This window comes from Miniopterus schreibersii, assembly GCF_964146895.1.
Source record: "Miniopterus schreibersii genome assembly, chromosome: 7".
Lineage (NCBI taxonomy): Eukaryota > Metazoa > Chordata > Mammalia > Chiroptera > Miniopteridae > Miniopterus > Miniopterus schreibersii.
In genome coordinates this window covers 51,158,091-51,174,630 of record NC_138108.1, presented here as the reverse complement: position 1 = coordinate 51,174,630, position 16,540 = coordinate 51,158,091, and the positions used below count along the sequence as shown (strand labels likewise).

The 16,540-nt window shown below is 39.5% G+C and overlaps 2 protein-coding genes across 35 annotated transcripts in view; both read right to left on the bottom strand.

Moving 5' to 3' along the window:
* Positions 1-5,276, bottom strand: part of WDSUB1 (WD repeat, sterile alpha motif and U-box domain containing 1) — a 58,583-nt gene extending 53,307 nt beyond the window's left edge. For 2 of the 5 annotated variants that reach the window (XM_081141741.1, XM_081141739.1), the window contains exons 1-3: positions 5,108-5,276; positions 2,554-2,975; positions 734-918 (exon numbers count right to left, since the gene is read on the bottom strand). In XM_081141741.1, coding sequence (XP_080997867.1) covers positions 734-918; positions 2,554-2,951 — 583 coding nt within the window. In that variant the 5' untranslated portion in view covers positions 2,952-2,975; positions 5,108-5,276. Of the gene's footprint in view, positions 1-733; positions 919-2,553; positions 2,976-4,863; positions 4,889-5,107 lie in introns of those variants that run through there. The other 3 variants (XM_081141743.1, XM_081141740.1, XM_081141742.1) reach the window with 3 other exon arrangements.
* Positions 5,277-12,789: 7,513 nt separating this feature from the next.
* The window catches only part of BAZ2B (bromodomain adjacent to zinc finger domain 2B), a 273,729-nt gene continuing 269,978 nt past the window's right edge, over positions 12,790-16,540 (bottom strand). For 25 of the 30 annotated variants that reach the window (XM_081141719.1, XM_081141724.1, XM_081141721.1 and 22 more), the window contains 2 exons: positions 15,337-15,481; positions 12,790-13,947 (listed from right to left, as the gene is read on the bottom strand). In XM_081141719.1, coding sequence (XP_080997845.1) covers positions 13,846-13,947; positions 15,337-15,481 — 247 coding nt within the window. In that variant the 3' untranslated portion in view covers positions 12,790-13,845. Of the gene's footprint in view, positions 13,948-14,014; positions 15,482-16,540 lie in introns of those variants that run through there. The other 5 variants (XM_081141723.1, XM_081141711.1, XM_081141702.1 and 2 more) reach the window with 1 other exon arrangement.

The following is a 16,540-nucleotide window of genomic DNA, read 5'->3' as shown; positions in this document are numbered from 1 at the left end:
GCCAGTGTGGCAAGAGAATGCATGAGGCCAAGTGGGATTTGAGATGAGGCAGGGAAACAGAACATGTAAGGTACTTACAGGGTTTGTATTATTGGATTTGATAGTTTATCTTACTTTAACATTATTTTTTAGTTGATTTTAGAGAGAAGGGGGAAGAGGGAGAAAGACAGAAAGGGGGGGGGAGAGAGAAATAGATTGATTGCCTCTTGCATGCCCACTGACTGGGGATCGAACCTGCAACCTAGATATGTGCCCTGACCTAGAACTGAACCTGCCACTCCTTGGTGTACAGGATGACACTCTAACCAAACCACACCTGCCAGGGCTCGCTTTAACATTATTTTAATGAGCCATGGTGGATCTGAAATAGGGGAGCGCCAACACCATCCTGCTACTGTTTGGACCTGTGCTGTACAGAAAGGTAGTGCCTGACCACATGTGGCTACAGAACAGCTGAAATGAGGCTAGTCCAAATTGAGATGTGAAAAAATATACACATCAGATTTCAAAGACCTAATACCAAAAAATATACATATACTAAAGAACCCGATTTTCATATATTTGTTTGTAATTTCAATGTGATTAGAAAACATAAAGGCGAAGGATTATTCCTTAAAAGGAATAAATTAACAGGGCTCCTTGTTTGATGAGATAAAAATGAATAAAAGAACCAAGAGTCATACACAAATTACAAACAGGATTCACTAATGCTTAAAAGAATAAAATAACTAACCAGAAACTGGCTGTGAAGAAAAATCGCAGCAGGTAATTCCAAGGTCATGTGCTTTTTCACTATGCAGACACCTCATTTTATCATCCCACACTGTTAGATCACCACAGGAGGAGCCAGTGACAAAGAGGTTCCCGTCGGGAGAAAATGCACAGGCCACCAAGGAGCCATCCTTGACACAACCACATCTGGAATGAAAGCAAGAAAAGGAGGTTTTCATTTCAGAGGATCTTTTACTTTGTAGCACAATTTCTAACAGAGCTTGATAAATGGCTTTCACAGAACTAGGAAGAAAGGGCTACAGATGCCTATAGAAATAAGATATCATTTTTACACTATAAACTGAAACCTGCTTTCTAAAAATAAGAGGATTTCAACATTATCTTAACTAGCATGTTCAAGCCTGAACTATGGGGATGCAAACCAAAGTTCATGTATCTTCATATTATTTTCCCACAGAGCCTATCAGTATGAACACATTCAAATCTACAAAACTTAACAAAAGCAATGGCAACCAACAATATCAACTATAATCACTTTTTAAAAGATGAAACAATTTTTATTGAATAACATGCTATTGGGGTCAAAGGTACTTTCAACTTTTGTATTAAAATCACCCAGAAGCAAAAGGCCTTTCACCTCATCTTCAAATACAAATTCTTTGTGAAAAGAAAATGCTGTGGACAAGCTAAAATTATTTTGGGACAGACAATCAAGAAGTGCTGTGCTACTGAGCTAACGATATCATCTTCTCAGGGAAAATAAACCAGTAAAAAAATGGCAAATGGTGCCGTGTCCCATCCAGTGTTTAAATCTACAGCAGTGTACCATTTTACATCATTAATCACAAACATTAAGGAACTAATGCTACAGAGGCAGAATTCAAAGATTTCTCCGCTGACAGCTGTAGGTTATTCATAGAAGGTAACTTAAGGACATTCCATTCTTTCTGTGCTTTCTCTTCAAACAGCTTATTAACACCACTTGAAACACATCACCTTCTTCAACCCAAAGATCTAAACCTAAATGAGCAACATTTGTCTACCAGCTGGCATTTGTGCTCGAATGACGTTGAGGGGTACAGAGAGGGGAAGGTACATTAGGCTATTTTAATTGGTAACATTTACATGTTTATGATTTTTTAATGTCGTTAATGTCAGTGAACTGTACACTTAACAATGGTAAATTATGTGTTATAAACATTTCACCACAACCTAAGTACATAGTTTTAACGTTGGTCTATTGTAACAGAACATTACTCATGTAACTTAACTGATGTATTTTTAGCCAACAGGAGTTTTTCAGGTGTTGAGTTTTTGGGGGCTTTTTTGTGTGCTTTGTTTTTAATAAATGATAACATAATACCACTCTAATCACAAGGTTCTTTCTTCTGGGCTTGGTCATTCACCCTGCAAGAATCCTCATCAGGAAGAAGTTGTGTCTCTTAAGTGAGACTTACCTACTGTTACTTTATTAAGAACACCTGAGCCAATGAGCTACACTATTAAAACCTAAAATTACTAATCTTATTCAAAAGACTGTTTTCTTTCCCTAAGTCTCACAGTAAAAGTCCATAAAAGTCTAACAAGGTTAACCCTTATTTTACAAAACAAAGATTGAAAGTTTAAAACTCTCAGCGCCAAGCCAACCTGCTACAAGAATCACACTTAACATCTGTTCTTATGACTTACAGAAAGCAGGTCAAAATATTTTTCCTTGTGATGTCTGAAAATTACCTGATTCTTAAAAGTCATCAAAATATTCTTTTTTTTTGGTAGGCCTGTTAAAAGGATTGAAAACAGAAAGGGTTTAAATGTTCATACCTATGTAACCTGTATGACTGCGCATTCCACAAAACAACAGTTCCATCAGCTGCCCCTGATACCAAGCACGTGGAGTCTGGGGAGAACCGGCAAACCCTCACAGGGCTCCCGCTGGGCTGTTCCATCACTGCCAATGTCTGTCCATTGTGAGTGTTCCATAGGACGGTGGTACCATCTGTTGAACATGAAGCCAAAATATGTCCTGAAGGGGAGAAGCAGCAGCAGTGGACGGCATAGGTGTGACCCTTCAACGGAGAGTGTGGCAGTTCAGTAAAGTCACTTAGGGAGTACAGGCGAACTGTTTTGTCCAAGGAGCAAGTAGCCAAGAGAGAAGAGGAGAAGGCACAGCAGTTGACATCATCACCATGATCGGCTAACGTGTGGATCAGTTTCACCATGTTCTTTATTTGAAGTAAAATATCCTGCAATTTTTAAATAGATAACAGTTACTTCACCCTAGAAAGCAAACAAATGCAACTCTAATCCATATACAAGGGCCAGAATAGGTTTAAGAATTTGTTCAATGAAACCTCCTACATTTGTATTTTTAAAGGACAATCTATTATACCAGGGATAAGGGTAATTTGGCGGAAAAAAAAACCAAAACATTTATAAGACTATAACCTCTGATGATCACAGTCACCATCGCCATACCAATTAAGTTCCTTAACTCCTAAAAAAGAACTTCAAGTAACTCTGTCAACTAACTTGAAACTGATTAGACATTGACTATCTTAAAACCTCAGGAATTCCTTTCACCTTTGAAGATTTTCCCCTAACTCATTACTTCTCCTCACTGCCTCATTCCAGATCTGCTCATCTCAACTCAAAAAGATTTTCAGTATTTTAACAAACTGTCTCAGCTGCTCTTTCCACAGGATGGAGCCAAGGCTACTGCTCTGCCTTTAAGATGCAGAACGGTAGGGTTCACTCATAAAAACAAAAAGTTTCCTTCAAAATTTAAGTGGCGGCGTAGTAAACTATAATGTCATGGTTTGTCATCTTGTGTGATAATGAATAAAATGAGATGAAGAACTGAATTAATGAATCCAGGAAACCAAGAGAATGAAACTGACAAATTCAGAATAAAATCCAAACTGCTCACCAGGGCTTCAAAAACCCTGTATGACCTGGCTCTTGCCTGCCACGTTCCCTCTCCCTCACTTCTTTCCAGTCTCCCTGGTCAAACAGATTCCAGATCTTCAATCTTCATAAAGTGGTTTTCTTATGTTGAAATTCTCTCCCCTTGCCTTTTGGGATCCTATTTCTCATTTAAATCTCAATTTCACTGTCCCTCTTGAGGGTTCCCAGTCTAAAGCAGCCACTCTCTAGCCTAAGACATCAGTCCTCAGTGTAGCAATTACCACCATCTGATGTAACTTGTCTCTCTCCCCATTAGGATGTATGCTCTAAAGGTGCAGAGATCTCCATCTGGCTCATTTCTGTATCCACAGCATGTGAAACAGTGTTCAGGCACATACCATGTTCAAATAAATATTTGTTGAATATTTATTCTTTTCCAAACCCAACTGAGTTCTAGCCTTTAAGCATTATGTGAACATAATGCAAAATGAAAAAATGTAAAATAAAGCTACCAATATTTAACCAAATATATATATATATATATATATATATATATATATATATATATATATATATGACAGTGGAAAAATAGTGTAGAATAGGGTAATCAACCATTAGCCCTGAAGGGACAAGCATAACCTTGGGTTGTAAAATTTATAATCTCTCGTTCTAATCTTATTTACAGAAATCTCTACAAAAAGATGGCATCTTTTAACCATTTTCATCTTAGCTCAAAAGTTCAGCCTCTTTTTTCAAACATGAACTCCAATAAAGCCTAAAACACACAAAAAACTAAAAAACAACAAAAACCACACGCGTAAAATCCGAGTATTATTGCACTGAAAACAAGCGCAGGTGATGGCTTCTGGAAAGCTCCCGAATCCAACCGTGCAGGTGCACGGAGGTAATTTTCCAGCAAACTCCGGCTTCCACGCGCCCGTGACGCGCAGCTCCCGCCGCAGCCCCGGCCGCACAGCCGCGGGGCGGGGGCCCGGTCGGCCCGACAGCGCCTTCCGAGGCGCACGCTCGAGCCTCGGGGCGCGGGCGCCCGCGGAGGCCAAGGCGGTCACCCCAGACGCTCAGCCCCGGGGCGAACCGAGTCAGCTCGCTTGTGTCAACACCCGCATCCCCATCCAACCCAAAGCAAACGCGAAAAATGCCAAGACTCCCCCCAAATAAAGCCCGCGGTCTACTTCCCGCGCGCGCGGGGACCAAGCCTGTGCCCACCTCTGCGCGGCGGCCGGGCCTCAGAGGACCGAGCGGCCCACGCGGCGGGCGGCCCTGGGGCCCGGAGCTCGCCCCGCGTTCCCGGGCGCGAGGAGCGGCCCCGCCCGGCTGCGGGCCGAGGCCGCACAACCGAGCCTCCCCCCCGTAACGGCCCCGGCGCGTTCCCGTCGCGCGCTTAGATCCAGACGCCGCGAGCGTGGAGTTAACCGGGTCGCGCTCCCCCAGCTGCCGCGGCCCCTTTCACCTGGAAGCCCCCCGGGCCCAGGGGCTCTGCGCGCCGGCGCTCCGCGGGCGCGGGCCACGTGACCCGCAGGTGAGACGAGGGCGCGGTCGGCGCAGGTGGGGCGGGCGGGGCGGGCGCCCCTCGGACCTGACGGAAGGGAACAGGCCCCGCCCCCGGGGACGGGCCGCCGCGGCGCATGCGCGCTCCCCGCGCTCTCCGCCCCGGAGGGAGGCCTCTAAACCCCGGCTCCTGGAATCCCCCGAGTCCAGAGTGGGAAGAACCTTTAGTTGCATTTTTTTTCCCCCCAAGGTCTAGCGAGGGACTAAAATATGCTTTAAAGGAGACACTATCGTATGTCCGGCTATTTCAGCTCAAAATTTATGAATCTCCTTCCTCGCCGCAGTGCTCCACACTCATGAACATTTACTAAGAAAATGGTTAAGTAGAAATAAAATGACTGGCGTAAGGGCTTAAAGATTCTTCATAAATGCTGCCGCGTGGCTTCTCAGAGAGGTTGGTCCGCGCTTCCAGCAGCGTATGGTTGTGTGCCCGTCCGCGTTCTTGACAGACCCGAGTAACAGTTTTTATCTTCACTAATTTGATGAATACAATCTGTTATATTCTTTAAGTAAAATGTTAAAGAAACCCCTGCCTGCACAGAAAACCCTGCAAGCAGTTTAGCATGGAGACCTTCAGGCCAATGCGGTCGGCTTTGCTGTCTGCAGAGGAAGGCGGCTTCCAAAAGGGGAGCCCTATTAGAGCTACCCCCCGGTCTACGCGTTTGCAGTCTGGGAGGTGTTAATTAAAATGTTGCCTTTATACTAGAGAAACATTGTAAGACTTTATAAAGATCTTTGATCACATGAGTCAACTGGTTATCTCAGCGGACAGTGTCAAAATAGTTGGAACTTTGAAATGGAATATTAAAGATTGGGATATTTTATGCATTCTTTAATTATGTAACTGTGGCCAGTAATTAATCCTATTTTATCATTAATGTCTGGTTCTGTTCCTTCTAATAATGCTACTTGAGGAATATAGAAAGCAATTTTAAGTGACATATTTAAAGAAAACTAACTGCTCAATTAAGTAGTAAGCAATACCAGCTCTCAAACTACAATTGCAATGGGGACAGAAGAGGTAGGTGTGAAGCAATTCGTGAGTCACTTTTTACTAAAATGTATGGTTGAAAGTAACCCAGGGCTCAAAGGACAGAGAGGCGCTGGAGTAATTAGAGAAGGTGGGGTGTAAGGATGGGTCTTAAACAAGCTTAAGAGTGGGCCCGCTGAGGGATGATGAGCTTGGGGAATACCCAGTTTTCACAGTAAATACTCAGGGATGTGTTTGGGTTGTTTTCCTTTGCAGGCAAAACCAAGGCCAGAGTTTTCAGAACAGTTGGGTAGAGTACAAGATGTAGTAACTCCCTTGTGTGCTGTTTCAAAAAATGTATCAAGCTCAACACATATGATATGTGCATTTGTGTGTGTGTATATTATACTTCAAAAACAGTTTTTAAAAATAATCCATGAGAATGGTGCAGGGATCCTCAGGCTGATGCAATCATTTCCTCTCCACACCTGGTACCATCCACAGCGCCACTGTGGAGAACTTGGAGGATCTGAGACACTGTAACTCTGTGAAGGTGCTGTGTTATCTTCTACATTATGGAACATTCTCTGAATTCTCCTTATCTTTTGCATTAAATAAACTTCACACCCTCTCACTGGCCATCTCTCCATTATCAAGTAATGAGAGTTGAGCAGAGTTCTTTGAGTTGGTGTTCCACATACAGGGTAGGGCCAGAGTAGGTTTCAGTTGTATGTGAAACAGAATTTATTCTTCTATTATTATTTATTAATTATTGTATTATTTTCCATACAAACAACTGTAAATCTACTTTTGCCCCACAGAGTATATAAAGGAAAGACCTAGAGGCTGCCCAGCAGAGGATGTGGAGGGAGCATGCTGGGCACAGTGAGAACTGCCCGATGGGAGAAAAGGTACATGTGGCTGGAAATAAGAATACTAAAAATAAATGTGGACACACCTGACACTTGGTATTTCTTGATACATTCCAATTATGCCCTTTTCTTCCTCTTTGATACAAGACCTATTTTTCTTGTTTATAGATTTTTAAATTTCAACTTCCCATATTTTTATTTCTGCTCTCGAATTATTTTCCTTTATTTTCCACTATCTTATTATTAATGCTCTTCTAGAAAATTTAAGATATTAAAAATGCATTTTTGAAAACAAACCCCACATTTTTGGTTTCAGATTTATGGTTTTTGATTACATAAGAAGAAAATATGACATTGTCAAATCAAATTCACTTAACAATAGTCCATACAAGAGGCAACTGATTGCTGTTTCTCCCTCACATCGGTTTCTCTCTCTCTCCCCCCTCCCTTCCTCTCTAAAATCAATAAAAACATATATTTTTTTTAAAAAGATACCGCAACAACAAAATGACCAATGTATAATGAATATAAACAGTTTCCCATTATGAGATTTGCAGGGTGAAATTAAAGACCAAAGGTTAAATTTCCTTGAAAATTAAAATCCAAAGTTATAAAAATTAAAAGGAATTTAAGTTACATGAAATTCTCTTGTCCAAAGAAAACTACCCAGCCATCTGTTTTTCTGACTTGTCCTGTGGAGTTTTCCATGGTGACAAATATGAAAATGTTTCTAGGACTGACAAGAGCGTTCACTGTTTAAACAATCTTGCTCACCTTTATCTGTTTAGAGTAATTATACCCAAGCCATAGTTTTCTATCAGATCAATATGTACTAGGCCCAGACACTTTGTTCTGCCTGGAGCATATTTAATATGACTCATCTTTCCTGTGACTTCCTAATTTCTCAGGAATATTCCCTTAGGAAACAGGCAACATCTGTGTCCATATCTACAATAATTGTATCACCTTGAAACTCAACAGTGAGCCGATGAATCTTTTGTTTTTAAACAGCTTAACTGAGATATTTATAAGCCATACAATTCATTCCTTTTAAGTATACAATTCAATGGTTTTTAGTATATTTATGGAGATGTGCAGTTATCACCGTAATCTAATTTTAGAACATTTTTGTCCTCTTTCCACTGTCTTGAAGGTATAATTTGCAGCACAAACTTTTAATTTAGATGAAGTTCAATTTATCTATTTTGTTTTTTGTCACTTGTGCTTTTGGTATAATATATGAGTTTTTGTCTATTTACTCCTATACATTTTGTTTTTCAAATATATTCATTTTTATTTTGACTTTTTTAAAATTTTATTTTTCAATTACAGTTTACATTCAATCTTATTTTGTATTGGTTTCAGGCGTACACCAGAGCAGTTAGACAATCATGTACTTTACAAAGTGTTCCTATGCATTCTTTTGAATTTTATAGTTTTTGCTTTTACATTTAGGTCTGTGATCCACTGAGTTAACTTTTGTATGTGCTGTAAAGGAGAGGTCCAACTTCATTCTTTTGCATGTGGGTATCCAGTTATTCCAGCATCATTTGTTGAAACGACTGTTTCCCCTTTGAATTGTCTTGGCATCCTTGTCAGAATCAACTGGATATAAAACAAGGTTTATTCCTGGACTCTCAACTTTCATTGATTATACGAGTCTACTTATACCAACACCATGCTGTCTTGATTAATGCCGCTTTCAGTGCATTTGAAATTGCCAATTGTAAGTGTTCTGATTGTTTTGGTTATTTTTGGTCTCTTGAATTTTTACATACATTTTAAGAATAGCTTGTCAATTTCTGCCAAAAAGCCATCTGGAATTTTGGTAGGCATTGTGTTGAATTTGTACACCAATTTGAGGATTATCATCTTAATAATATTGTTTTCCAATCCATAAACTTGGTATGTCTTTCCACTTAATTAGGTTTTTTTGTTTTGTTTTGTGTGTTTTTTTAATTTCCAGTGTTTTAGGCTTTAAGGGCTCACATTTGCACTTTTATTAAATTTATTTCCAAGTATTTTATTCTTCTGATGCAATTATAAATGGAATTATTTTATTAATTTTATTTTCAGATTTTTTCATTCCCAGTATACAGAAAAACAACTGATTTTTGTATATTGCTCTTGTATCATGCAACCTGGCTGAACTTGTTACTTAGACATACCTTTTTTTATGGATTCCTTAGGGTTTTCTATATATAAGATCATGTCATCTGCGAATAGAACTAGTTTTACATCTTTCTTTCCAGTCTAAATGCCTTTTCTTTTTCTCGCCTAATTGCCCTGGATAGCCTGTCCAGTACAATGTTGACCAGCTGTGTGAGTGGACATCCCTTTTTATTCCTAATGTGAGGGGGAAGCATTGACTTTTTCACCATTAAATCTGATGTGAGCTGTAGGTGTTTTGTAAATGTCCTTTACCTGGTTGAAGTTCTTTCTGTCCTATTTAAGTATTTTTTCATTTAAAAGTGTTTGGTTTTGCCTGGCCGGGCGTGGCTCAGGGTTGCGCACTGACCTAGGATCCAGGAGATCGTGGTTCGATTCCCAGTCAGGGCCTTTGCCCGGGTTGCGGGCTCAGTTCCCAGTTGGGGGTGTGCAGGAGGCAGCTGATCAATGACTCTCTCATCACTTGTTTCTCTCTCTCTCCCACTCCCTTCCTCTGAAATCAACATATATTTTAAACATAAATAGCTTGGTTTGGTTTAGAGAATAAATGCTCCTTCTGCATCTATTTAGATGATCATGTTGCCTTTGTCATTCTATGGATACAGCATATTATACTGATTTTTAATGTTAAACCAAGCTTGCATTCCTGGGATAAATCCCACTTGGCGACGGCATACGATTCTTATTCTGTATTTCTGGATTTGGTTTGCCAGTATCTTGTTGAGGATTTTTACATCTATATCCATATGTTATTAGTCTCTAGTTTCCTTTTCTTGTGATATACTTGATTTAAGTATTAGGGTAATACTGGCCTCATAAAATGACAGGAAGTGTTAAGAATTGGCACTAGTTCTTTAAATGTCTGGTAGAATTGAGTGGTGGCGCCATTTGTGGCTGGGCTTATATTTGTGGGGAATTTTTTTTTTTTTTTAAATTCAGTCACTTTGCTTGTTATAGGTCTATTCAGATTTTCTCATTTTTCTTGAGTCAATCGCAGTCGTTTGTGTTTTCCAGGAATTTGTCCATTGTCACCCAGGTTATCTAACTTGCTGGCATTCACTTGTGCACAGTGTTCACTTACGATCCTTTTTATTTCTGGAAGGTCAGCAGCAAGGTCCCCTCCTTCCGGACGTTAGTAATATGTGTCTTCCTTTTCTCAGCCAGTTTAGGGGAAGCTCTGTCAATTTTGCTGATCTTTCAAAGAATCAATTTTTGGTTTAATTGACCTTCTCTATTCTTTTTGTATTGTTGCATTAATATCTGCTCTAATCATTATTTCTTTCCTTCTGCCTCCTTCAGGTTTAGTTTGCTCTTCTTTTTCTGTTCGAAGTCTAGGTTATGGATTTGCAATCTTTTCTGCATAGGTATTTACAACTATAAATATCCCTCTAAGCACTGTTTTAGCTGAAGCCCGGTAATTCTCTGCATTAATAAAACCTACCACTCTTATCATGCTTCTTTGGGTGGATTACAATTTGAGTCTCCAAATAGCATAAGGCATCGTCCACACAAATTCACAGCATCCCAAAGTTTCACTGGGTCAGAAGGCCCTCCAGCCCCTCCAGTTTCCTTGGTGTCTCTGTGCTTTTTATTATATTCCTCCAAAGCAGTGTTTCCCCTTTGAACCTAGGGTGATATATATGAGCAGTCTTTTCTGACCAGGACAGAGTACTCCAGTTCAACCTACTTGCTTTCCCAAGATCCCCTTAATCTTTTACCACACTTTCCTCTACTGTGCATTCTAGTTCTTTCCTAGGACCCCTTCTTAGGTGATGGGATGCAGAAGTGGGCTGTTAAGCCTTACGAGGCCTACTTTCTTCCCTTTCTAATCCGATGGTTTGATAGCCAGCCTGTTAGCATCAGGATAGGCTGGGATATAGTATAGTTACAATGAATCTCAATATCTCAATGGCTTAAAGCAAGAGTGAGTTACTTCTTGCTTATGCTGTATGTCCATTGTGAACTTGTAGGGAATTCTGTTCATCATAATTCTGAGTAATTTTGAACATTACCAGTGGCTCTGCCAAAGGGAAAAGAAGTTAAATGCTTGGCGAGCAAGAGACACATACTTGCACTGAGATCTCTTTGGCTAGAACTAGATGTCAAATGGCCACACTCAACCACCAAGAGTATAGAAATACAGTTTTACCATGTGCTCAGGAAGATGGAAAGCTGGAAGTCTCTGATTTGATGGGATTACTGACTTTACCATATGGTAGATGTTGTCCCCTTTGAAAGGAAATGAGATCAAAGTTAGAGTCCCTCTTGAAAGGGACTGAGGTCCCAGTTAAAGATCAGAGGGAAGCAATCTGGAGTTACAAAGAAATTCCACTTTGTATTACATGAGCCATTCTTTTCACCTATTGAATTTACCTGGGACCTGTTAGTCAGGCCCTTTATTATCAACATAAGCCTCTTCAACATGTCCCAAAAAAGACCTATCAGGACATTACTAAGCATCAAGATATCATTATAAAGTAATATGACTGCATATTTATGAATTATAGTCCAAATATACACATAATAAGAACTGTTCTTTTGAAAACTCATTTTGGGCAATCAAACAGCATAGCTGTAACCTAACATATATTTAGAACCCCAGTTTTAGCATTGCTTTCAGAGTGTGGCTCATCCTCTTGAATATCCTCCGACTGGAAGGCCTTATTGGCAAAGTTTTACTGGGTACCTTTAATATGTCAGACATTATTCTAGATGCTAGGTGTTTAAAAATGTGTAAGACACAATCTCTTGAGGGACTATATCGAGTGAGAATGGGAGATATACAGCCCATAATAGCCATACCCTTAGTAATGGGAGAGTATGAGTTCTAGCTGCTCACAGACATTTGGAAAGGAAAAGAAAGCCAATTACATCCATACGTAATGGACAAGAATCTCTATGCATACGCAAGAGCATGTCCACAGACATTGGTCTCATGACGAACTCGGAAAATATCCAGAATTCCAATCAGATGGCTACATGTAATTTTAAACAGGCAGAGCAAAAGGAGAGGCCGAGGGGCAAAATGTGCTGTATATACGCCTTGTCCAGCAGGTGAGACGTCCAGAAGTTGTCAGGTACAGAGACTCCGTTGTGCTTTGTGGTGTTGTAGAGAAGGGCTGGTTCCCCCGACCCACCGATACCTGGATAAAACATGCCTAAGAAAACCTTTCTTATTGTGTGGACTCTGTGCTCACCTGGCATCTCTCAGGTGATTCAGCCTCTTTTCCCAGATATCATGTCACTGGAAAGCAGACAGGGTTAGATACAATATCTAAATAAAACAAAAACTTCAAAACGGCAAATCAAAGTTGAAGCTGCTAATATGATTAGAGAAACTGCTTGATATTTTTCAAAACACAGTATTCAAATTCGAAATCTGTAATAAATTATTAGTGAAAAATAATCCAAATAAATATTGAACATTGGTTGGGAGGTGGGAAAAGAATCCCCCTCCACTGCTGGGAGGAGTGAGGAGCGGCCACCTGGAGAGCGCCGATTCTCCTTACATACAGAGCCTAGAAAAACTCTTACCACAGCAACAAATCACTCAAAACTGAGTGGCTTAAAACAATAATAAACATTTATTATTTCATAGTTTCTATGGGCCAAGAATTCAGGAGTGGCTTAGCCGGGTCTCTTGGCTTAGGGTCTCTTGTGAAGCTGCAGTCAAGATGTTGGTGGGGGCTCCAGTCATCTGAATGTTTAACTTGGGTTGAAGGGTCCACTTCTAGGATGCCACAGTCACATTGCTGGTGAGTTGGTGCTAGGAATAGGCTGTCCCTGAGGGCTGCTACAGTGTCCTCACAATACAGTAGTTGGCTTTACCCAGGGATATCTTATTTTTAAAAGAAAATTATCACTCTTGAAAAATTGTTCTTTTGTGTGTGCATTTTATTTATTACGAGCCCCTTAGACACCAGACGTTATTATCAAATAAACCACTTATATACCATCTAATATAAATTAACATAAGCATATACCATCCCTAAGGCAAAAAGCCCTCCTGAAGAAGACTCCCCATGGAGCACCTGGCGGTTCTATAAACACAAAACCACAGTCTTTATTCATAGCACCACCTTGTTCCCGGCTCCACATGGTATTTTCTGATTAAGCACCAGCCCCTTAAGGCATCACCACAACATTTGGTTAACAGAAACTGACATATTTACATAATAACAGCTGATTTTTATATAAGTCTTCACAAACAGTCTAGGGATTTGGGGAAATACTCTGCGGCTTTGAAGCATTTTCAAGTTAGGAACATTTTCTTCAAAAATTTTCTATTCTCCCTTCACCATTAAAAGCCATTTACTAAGAACAGTATCTAAGGGCCACTTCTGCACTAGGCAACAAGCTCCCCAAGGCAGGGCCTGAGCCTGTCGTGTTCACCAGTGACTCCTCAGAGCCCAGCGAGGCATCCTGACACTTTTCATGAATGCTGCACTTCATATCCCATGACTTATTAGACTAATTTATAGGATCAAAATGTCTTATTGACCACGGGGTTATATGTCTACCAATAGAGACATTTTTCTTATCAGAACAACACCTTAAAATGTATTTTCATATTGTGTGTAAAAATAAAACACACACAAAAAAACAATAAAAAACGTGGTCCAGAGAGGTTCAGAGACTCATGGAAAGTTCTATCACGTGACATAAAACCACCCCACCTTCCACCAGCCCAATGTTCTTTGAACCACACTCTGCCGCTCCTTCCTTATGATTCTGCAAAAATCAAATTTAATTTTTTTTTAAAAGACTATTTTCAGATTCATTAAGAAAAACTAAAAACTAGTTTGTAAAAGTCTTTTATTGTATCCGTGCCACACATAGTAGTGAAAAGTAACACTCCTAAAAAAAGAATGCTACCTTTTCCACAACATTTTATTTTAAATAAAACTTCAAGTACTCTTACATAGGTACAAAAAAAAGTCTGATCTATTTGCCTCCAACAGGCCACCACAACACACAGTAGATAAAACACAGTGGTTACAAATGTCTTTTAAATTTATTTCTGAGGCAAGGCAAATGGGAGGGAAATGTTTCTATGAAAAAATACTGTGTGTGTAGGAAATTGTCACAATTTTATTTCACATGGATACAAATGATTATACTTTAATTTAGGCCCTGGTGGCTTAAAATTATATAACAAAATAGAAAAATGGAAAACTAATATCCCCTACACCCTGTTTCAAAGGCAGGCACTACCAAGATCAAGGAGACGCCACAGTGTTGGTAGAGGATAATTACTGTACAAGCTGTAGAGCTGTAATCACCTTCAGACTAAAATAAAATGCTACAGTCCTTCTAAGGCATAAACAATAATGTCTGCAAACAATATATACACATAATACATATTTAAAGCAAGACTTAATATAAACAATAATGAACAGTATATACATGTCAACTTTTCTTCACTGTCTTGAAATACAATTTAACTACACAAGTGATGCAGCAACATATATATATATATATAAATGTACTTGTAACTCTACAGTAAAGTTTATTTTTGGTGCTTCTATAGCACATCAGTGTAAACAGTTTAACTTGGCTTTGTTTTATATTTTAAAACATTCCTTGTTGTATTTTCAAGATTTAAAGCAATTTTCTAGTTCTTCCTTTTCACAGAAAACGAAGATTCTGGATGTGGTTTAATCATAAATAATTCATAAAATTAAATACATTCACTAAAAAATAAACTACAAAGTAAAAAAATGAAAAATAGATATTTATTGAGAGGGAAAGGAGAACCATTTCCCACGTTAGAGCTCTGGTGTTGAATATTCAGTGCGATTTGATATATTTTAATTGCTATTGCACTATAACACCCTTTCCTTTCAAAATTCTTTGGGTGTGCTTCCCTGTTCTACCTAAATTAGCTGATAAATCACACAAACCAAAAACCAAGGGCCTTGGTCGTTGTAGGAGTGAAGCCTTTAAAAATGGTATCATTCTTCTGATACTTTTTTTTTTTTTTTGTGATACTTATTTTAAGGAAAAAAAGTCATTATGTATGTGCCTTGCACATTTATGTAAATACAGTTCACATTGCTGGTCTCATTTGTCCTTGTTTAAAAGGGAAAAAAAAAGAGAGAGATTATAACTTCAGCTCACTTTGGAAGTATCTGTCCACTTTTTTTCAAAATACTTCCTCATACTGTGGCCAGCTCTGCCTATATCAGAATCATCTTCATTAAATGTTTCACAGTTGTCAAAAACAAGCCTGACATCTAGAGCAAAGGATTCAGGGTTCGGATACCTGAAAGAAAACACATGAGTTAGAGGTTGCTTTTGTAGGGTGGCTTTGTTTTGTAACCAAATGAAGAGGGAATAAAAGCTAAAACAGAAAGGAAAACTGAAAGGAAAAAGATTAGGATAACTGCATTTAAAGCTAAAGAAAACATTATACCCTCTCATACATGGAACATTTAATTGCATGTGGATTTAAAGACGGGTGAAATGGGAAAACACATTTCTCTGGAGATAAACTTCACCTTCCTTCCGTTGTCCCACATCCAATTTCCTGTCTGAACTGTGTCACAATTAATCCTCTGTTACACTCTCACCCCACTTGCTTAGTTTATTAAGTCCTCTGACCAACTGTATCACTTGTAGTACCCCTACTGTTCCCATTCAAAAGTATTTCGTTTCACTGGAAATAATACAGGTGCTTCCCACGCACTATCAACATCATACTTGCCCTGTGGCCTCTACATACATCCCAGGACATGCTGCTCTGTGCTAAATCTTCCCCTTTCCATTTCTCTTCTTCTCTCTTCAAATATACTCTTGCTCAAGCATTGGAGTATGATGAGCCAAAACAAGCAAAAAAGCATGTGCCACCCCTCCACCCGGGACAACACTATGAGGAACCGGAGGTCAGTGAGCAGCACTGCGGCTCAGTGCTTCCCCTGCGGGACAGCGCGCCTCCCCCCAAGAACACGAGGAGGAGAGCACAGGAGTGAATGAACTGCCTGCCCTTATTGGTAAGAAAGGAGTGGTTTGTTTCAAGCCAAACCAGTACATTTCGAAAGAGGGCTTTTGGAAATTCAAGATTAAATGAATTCAAACTTAGGATAAGCTGGGCACTAAAATAACTTTCCCATTAGAAACACCTGCGAAGCACATGCTGACGCTCTGAGCAACCCGACAACAGTGGAATTTTCTTTGATGAAACGCCATGTGCAGTTTCCACTCTCTCCTACTTTTATTATGTGCAATAATAAAATAAATAAAATGTCTTTATCTGTAATAAGCTCACAGAGTTAATTCAGGCTTTATATAATCGTATCCATTTCCTGTTCTTCTGGGAATTATT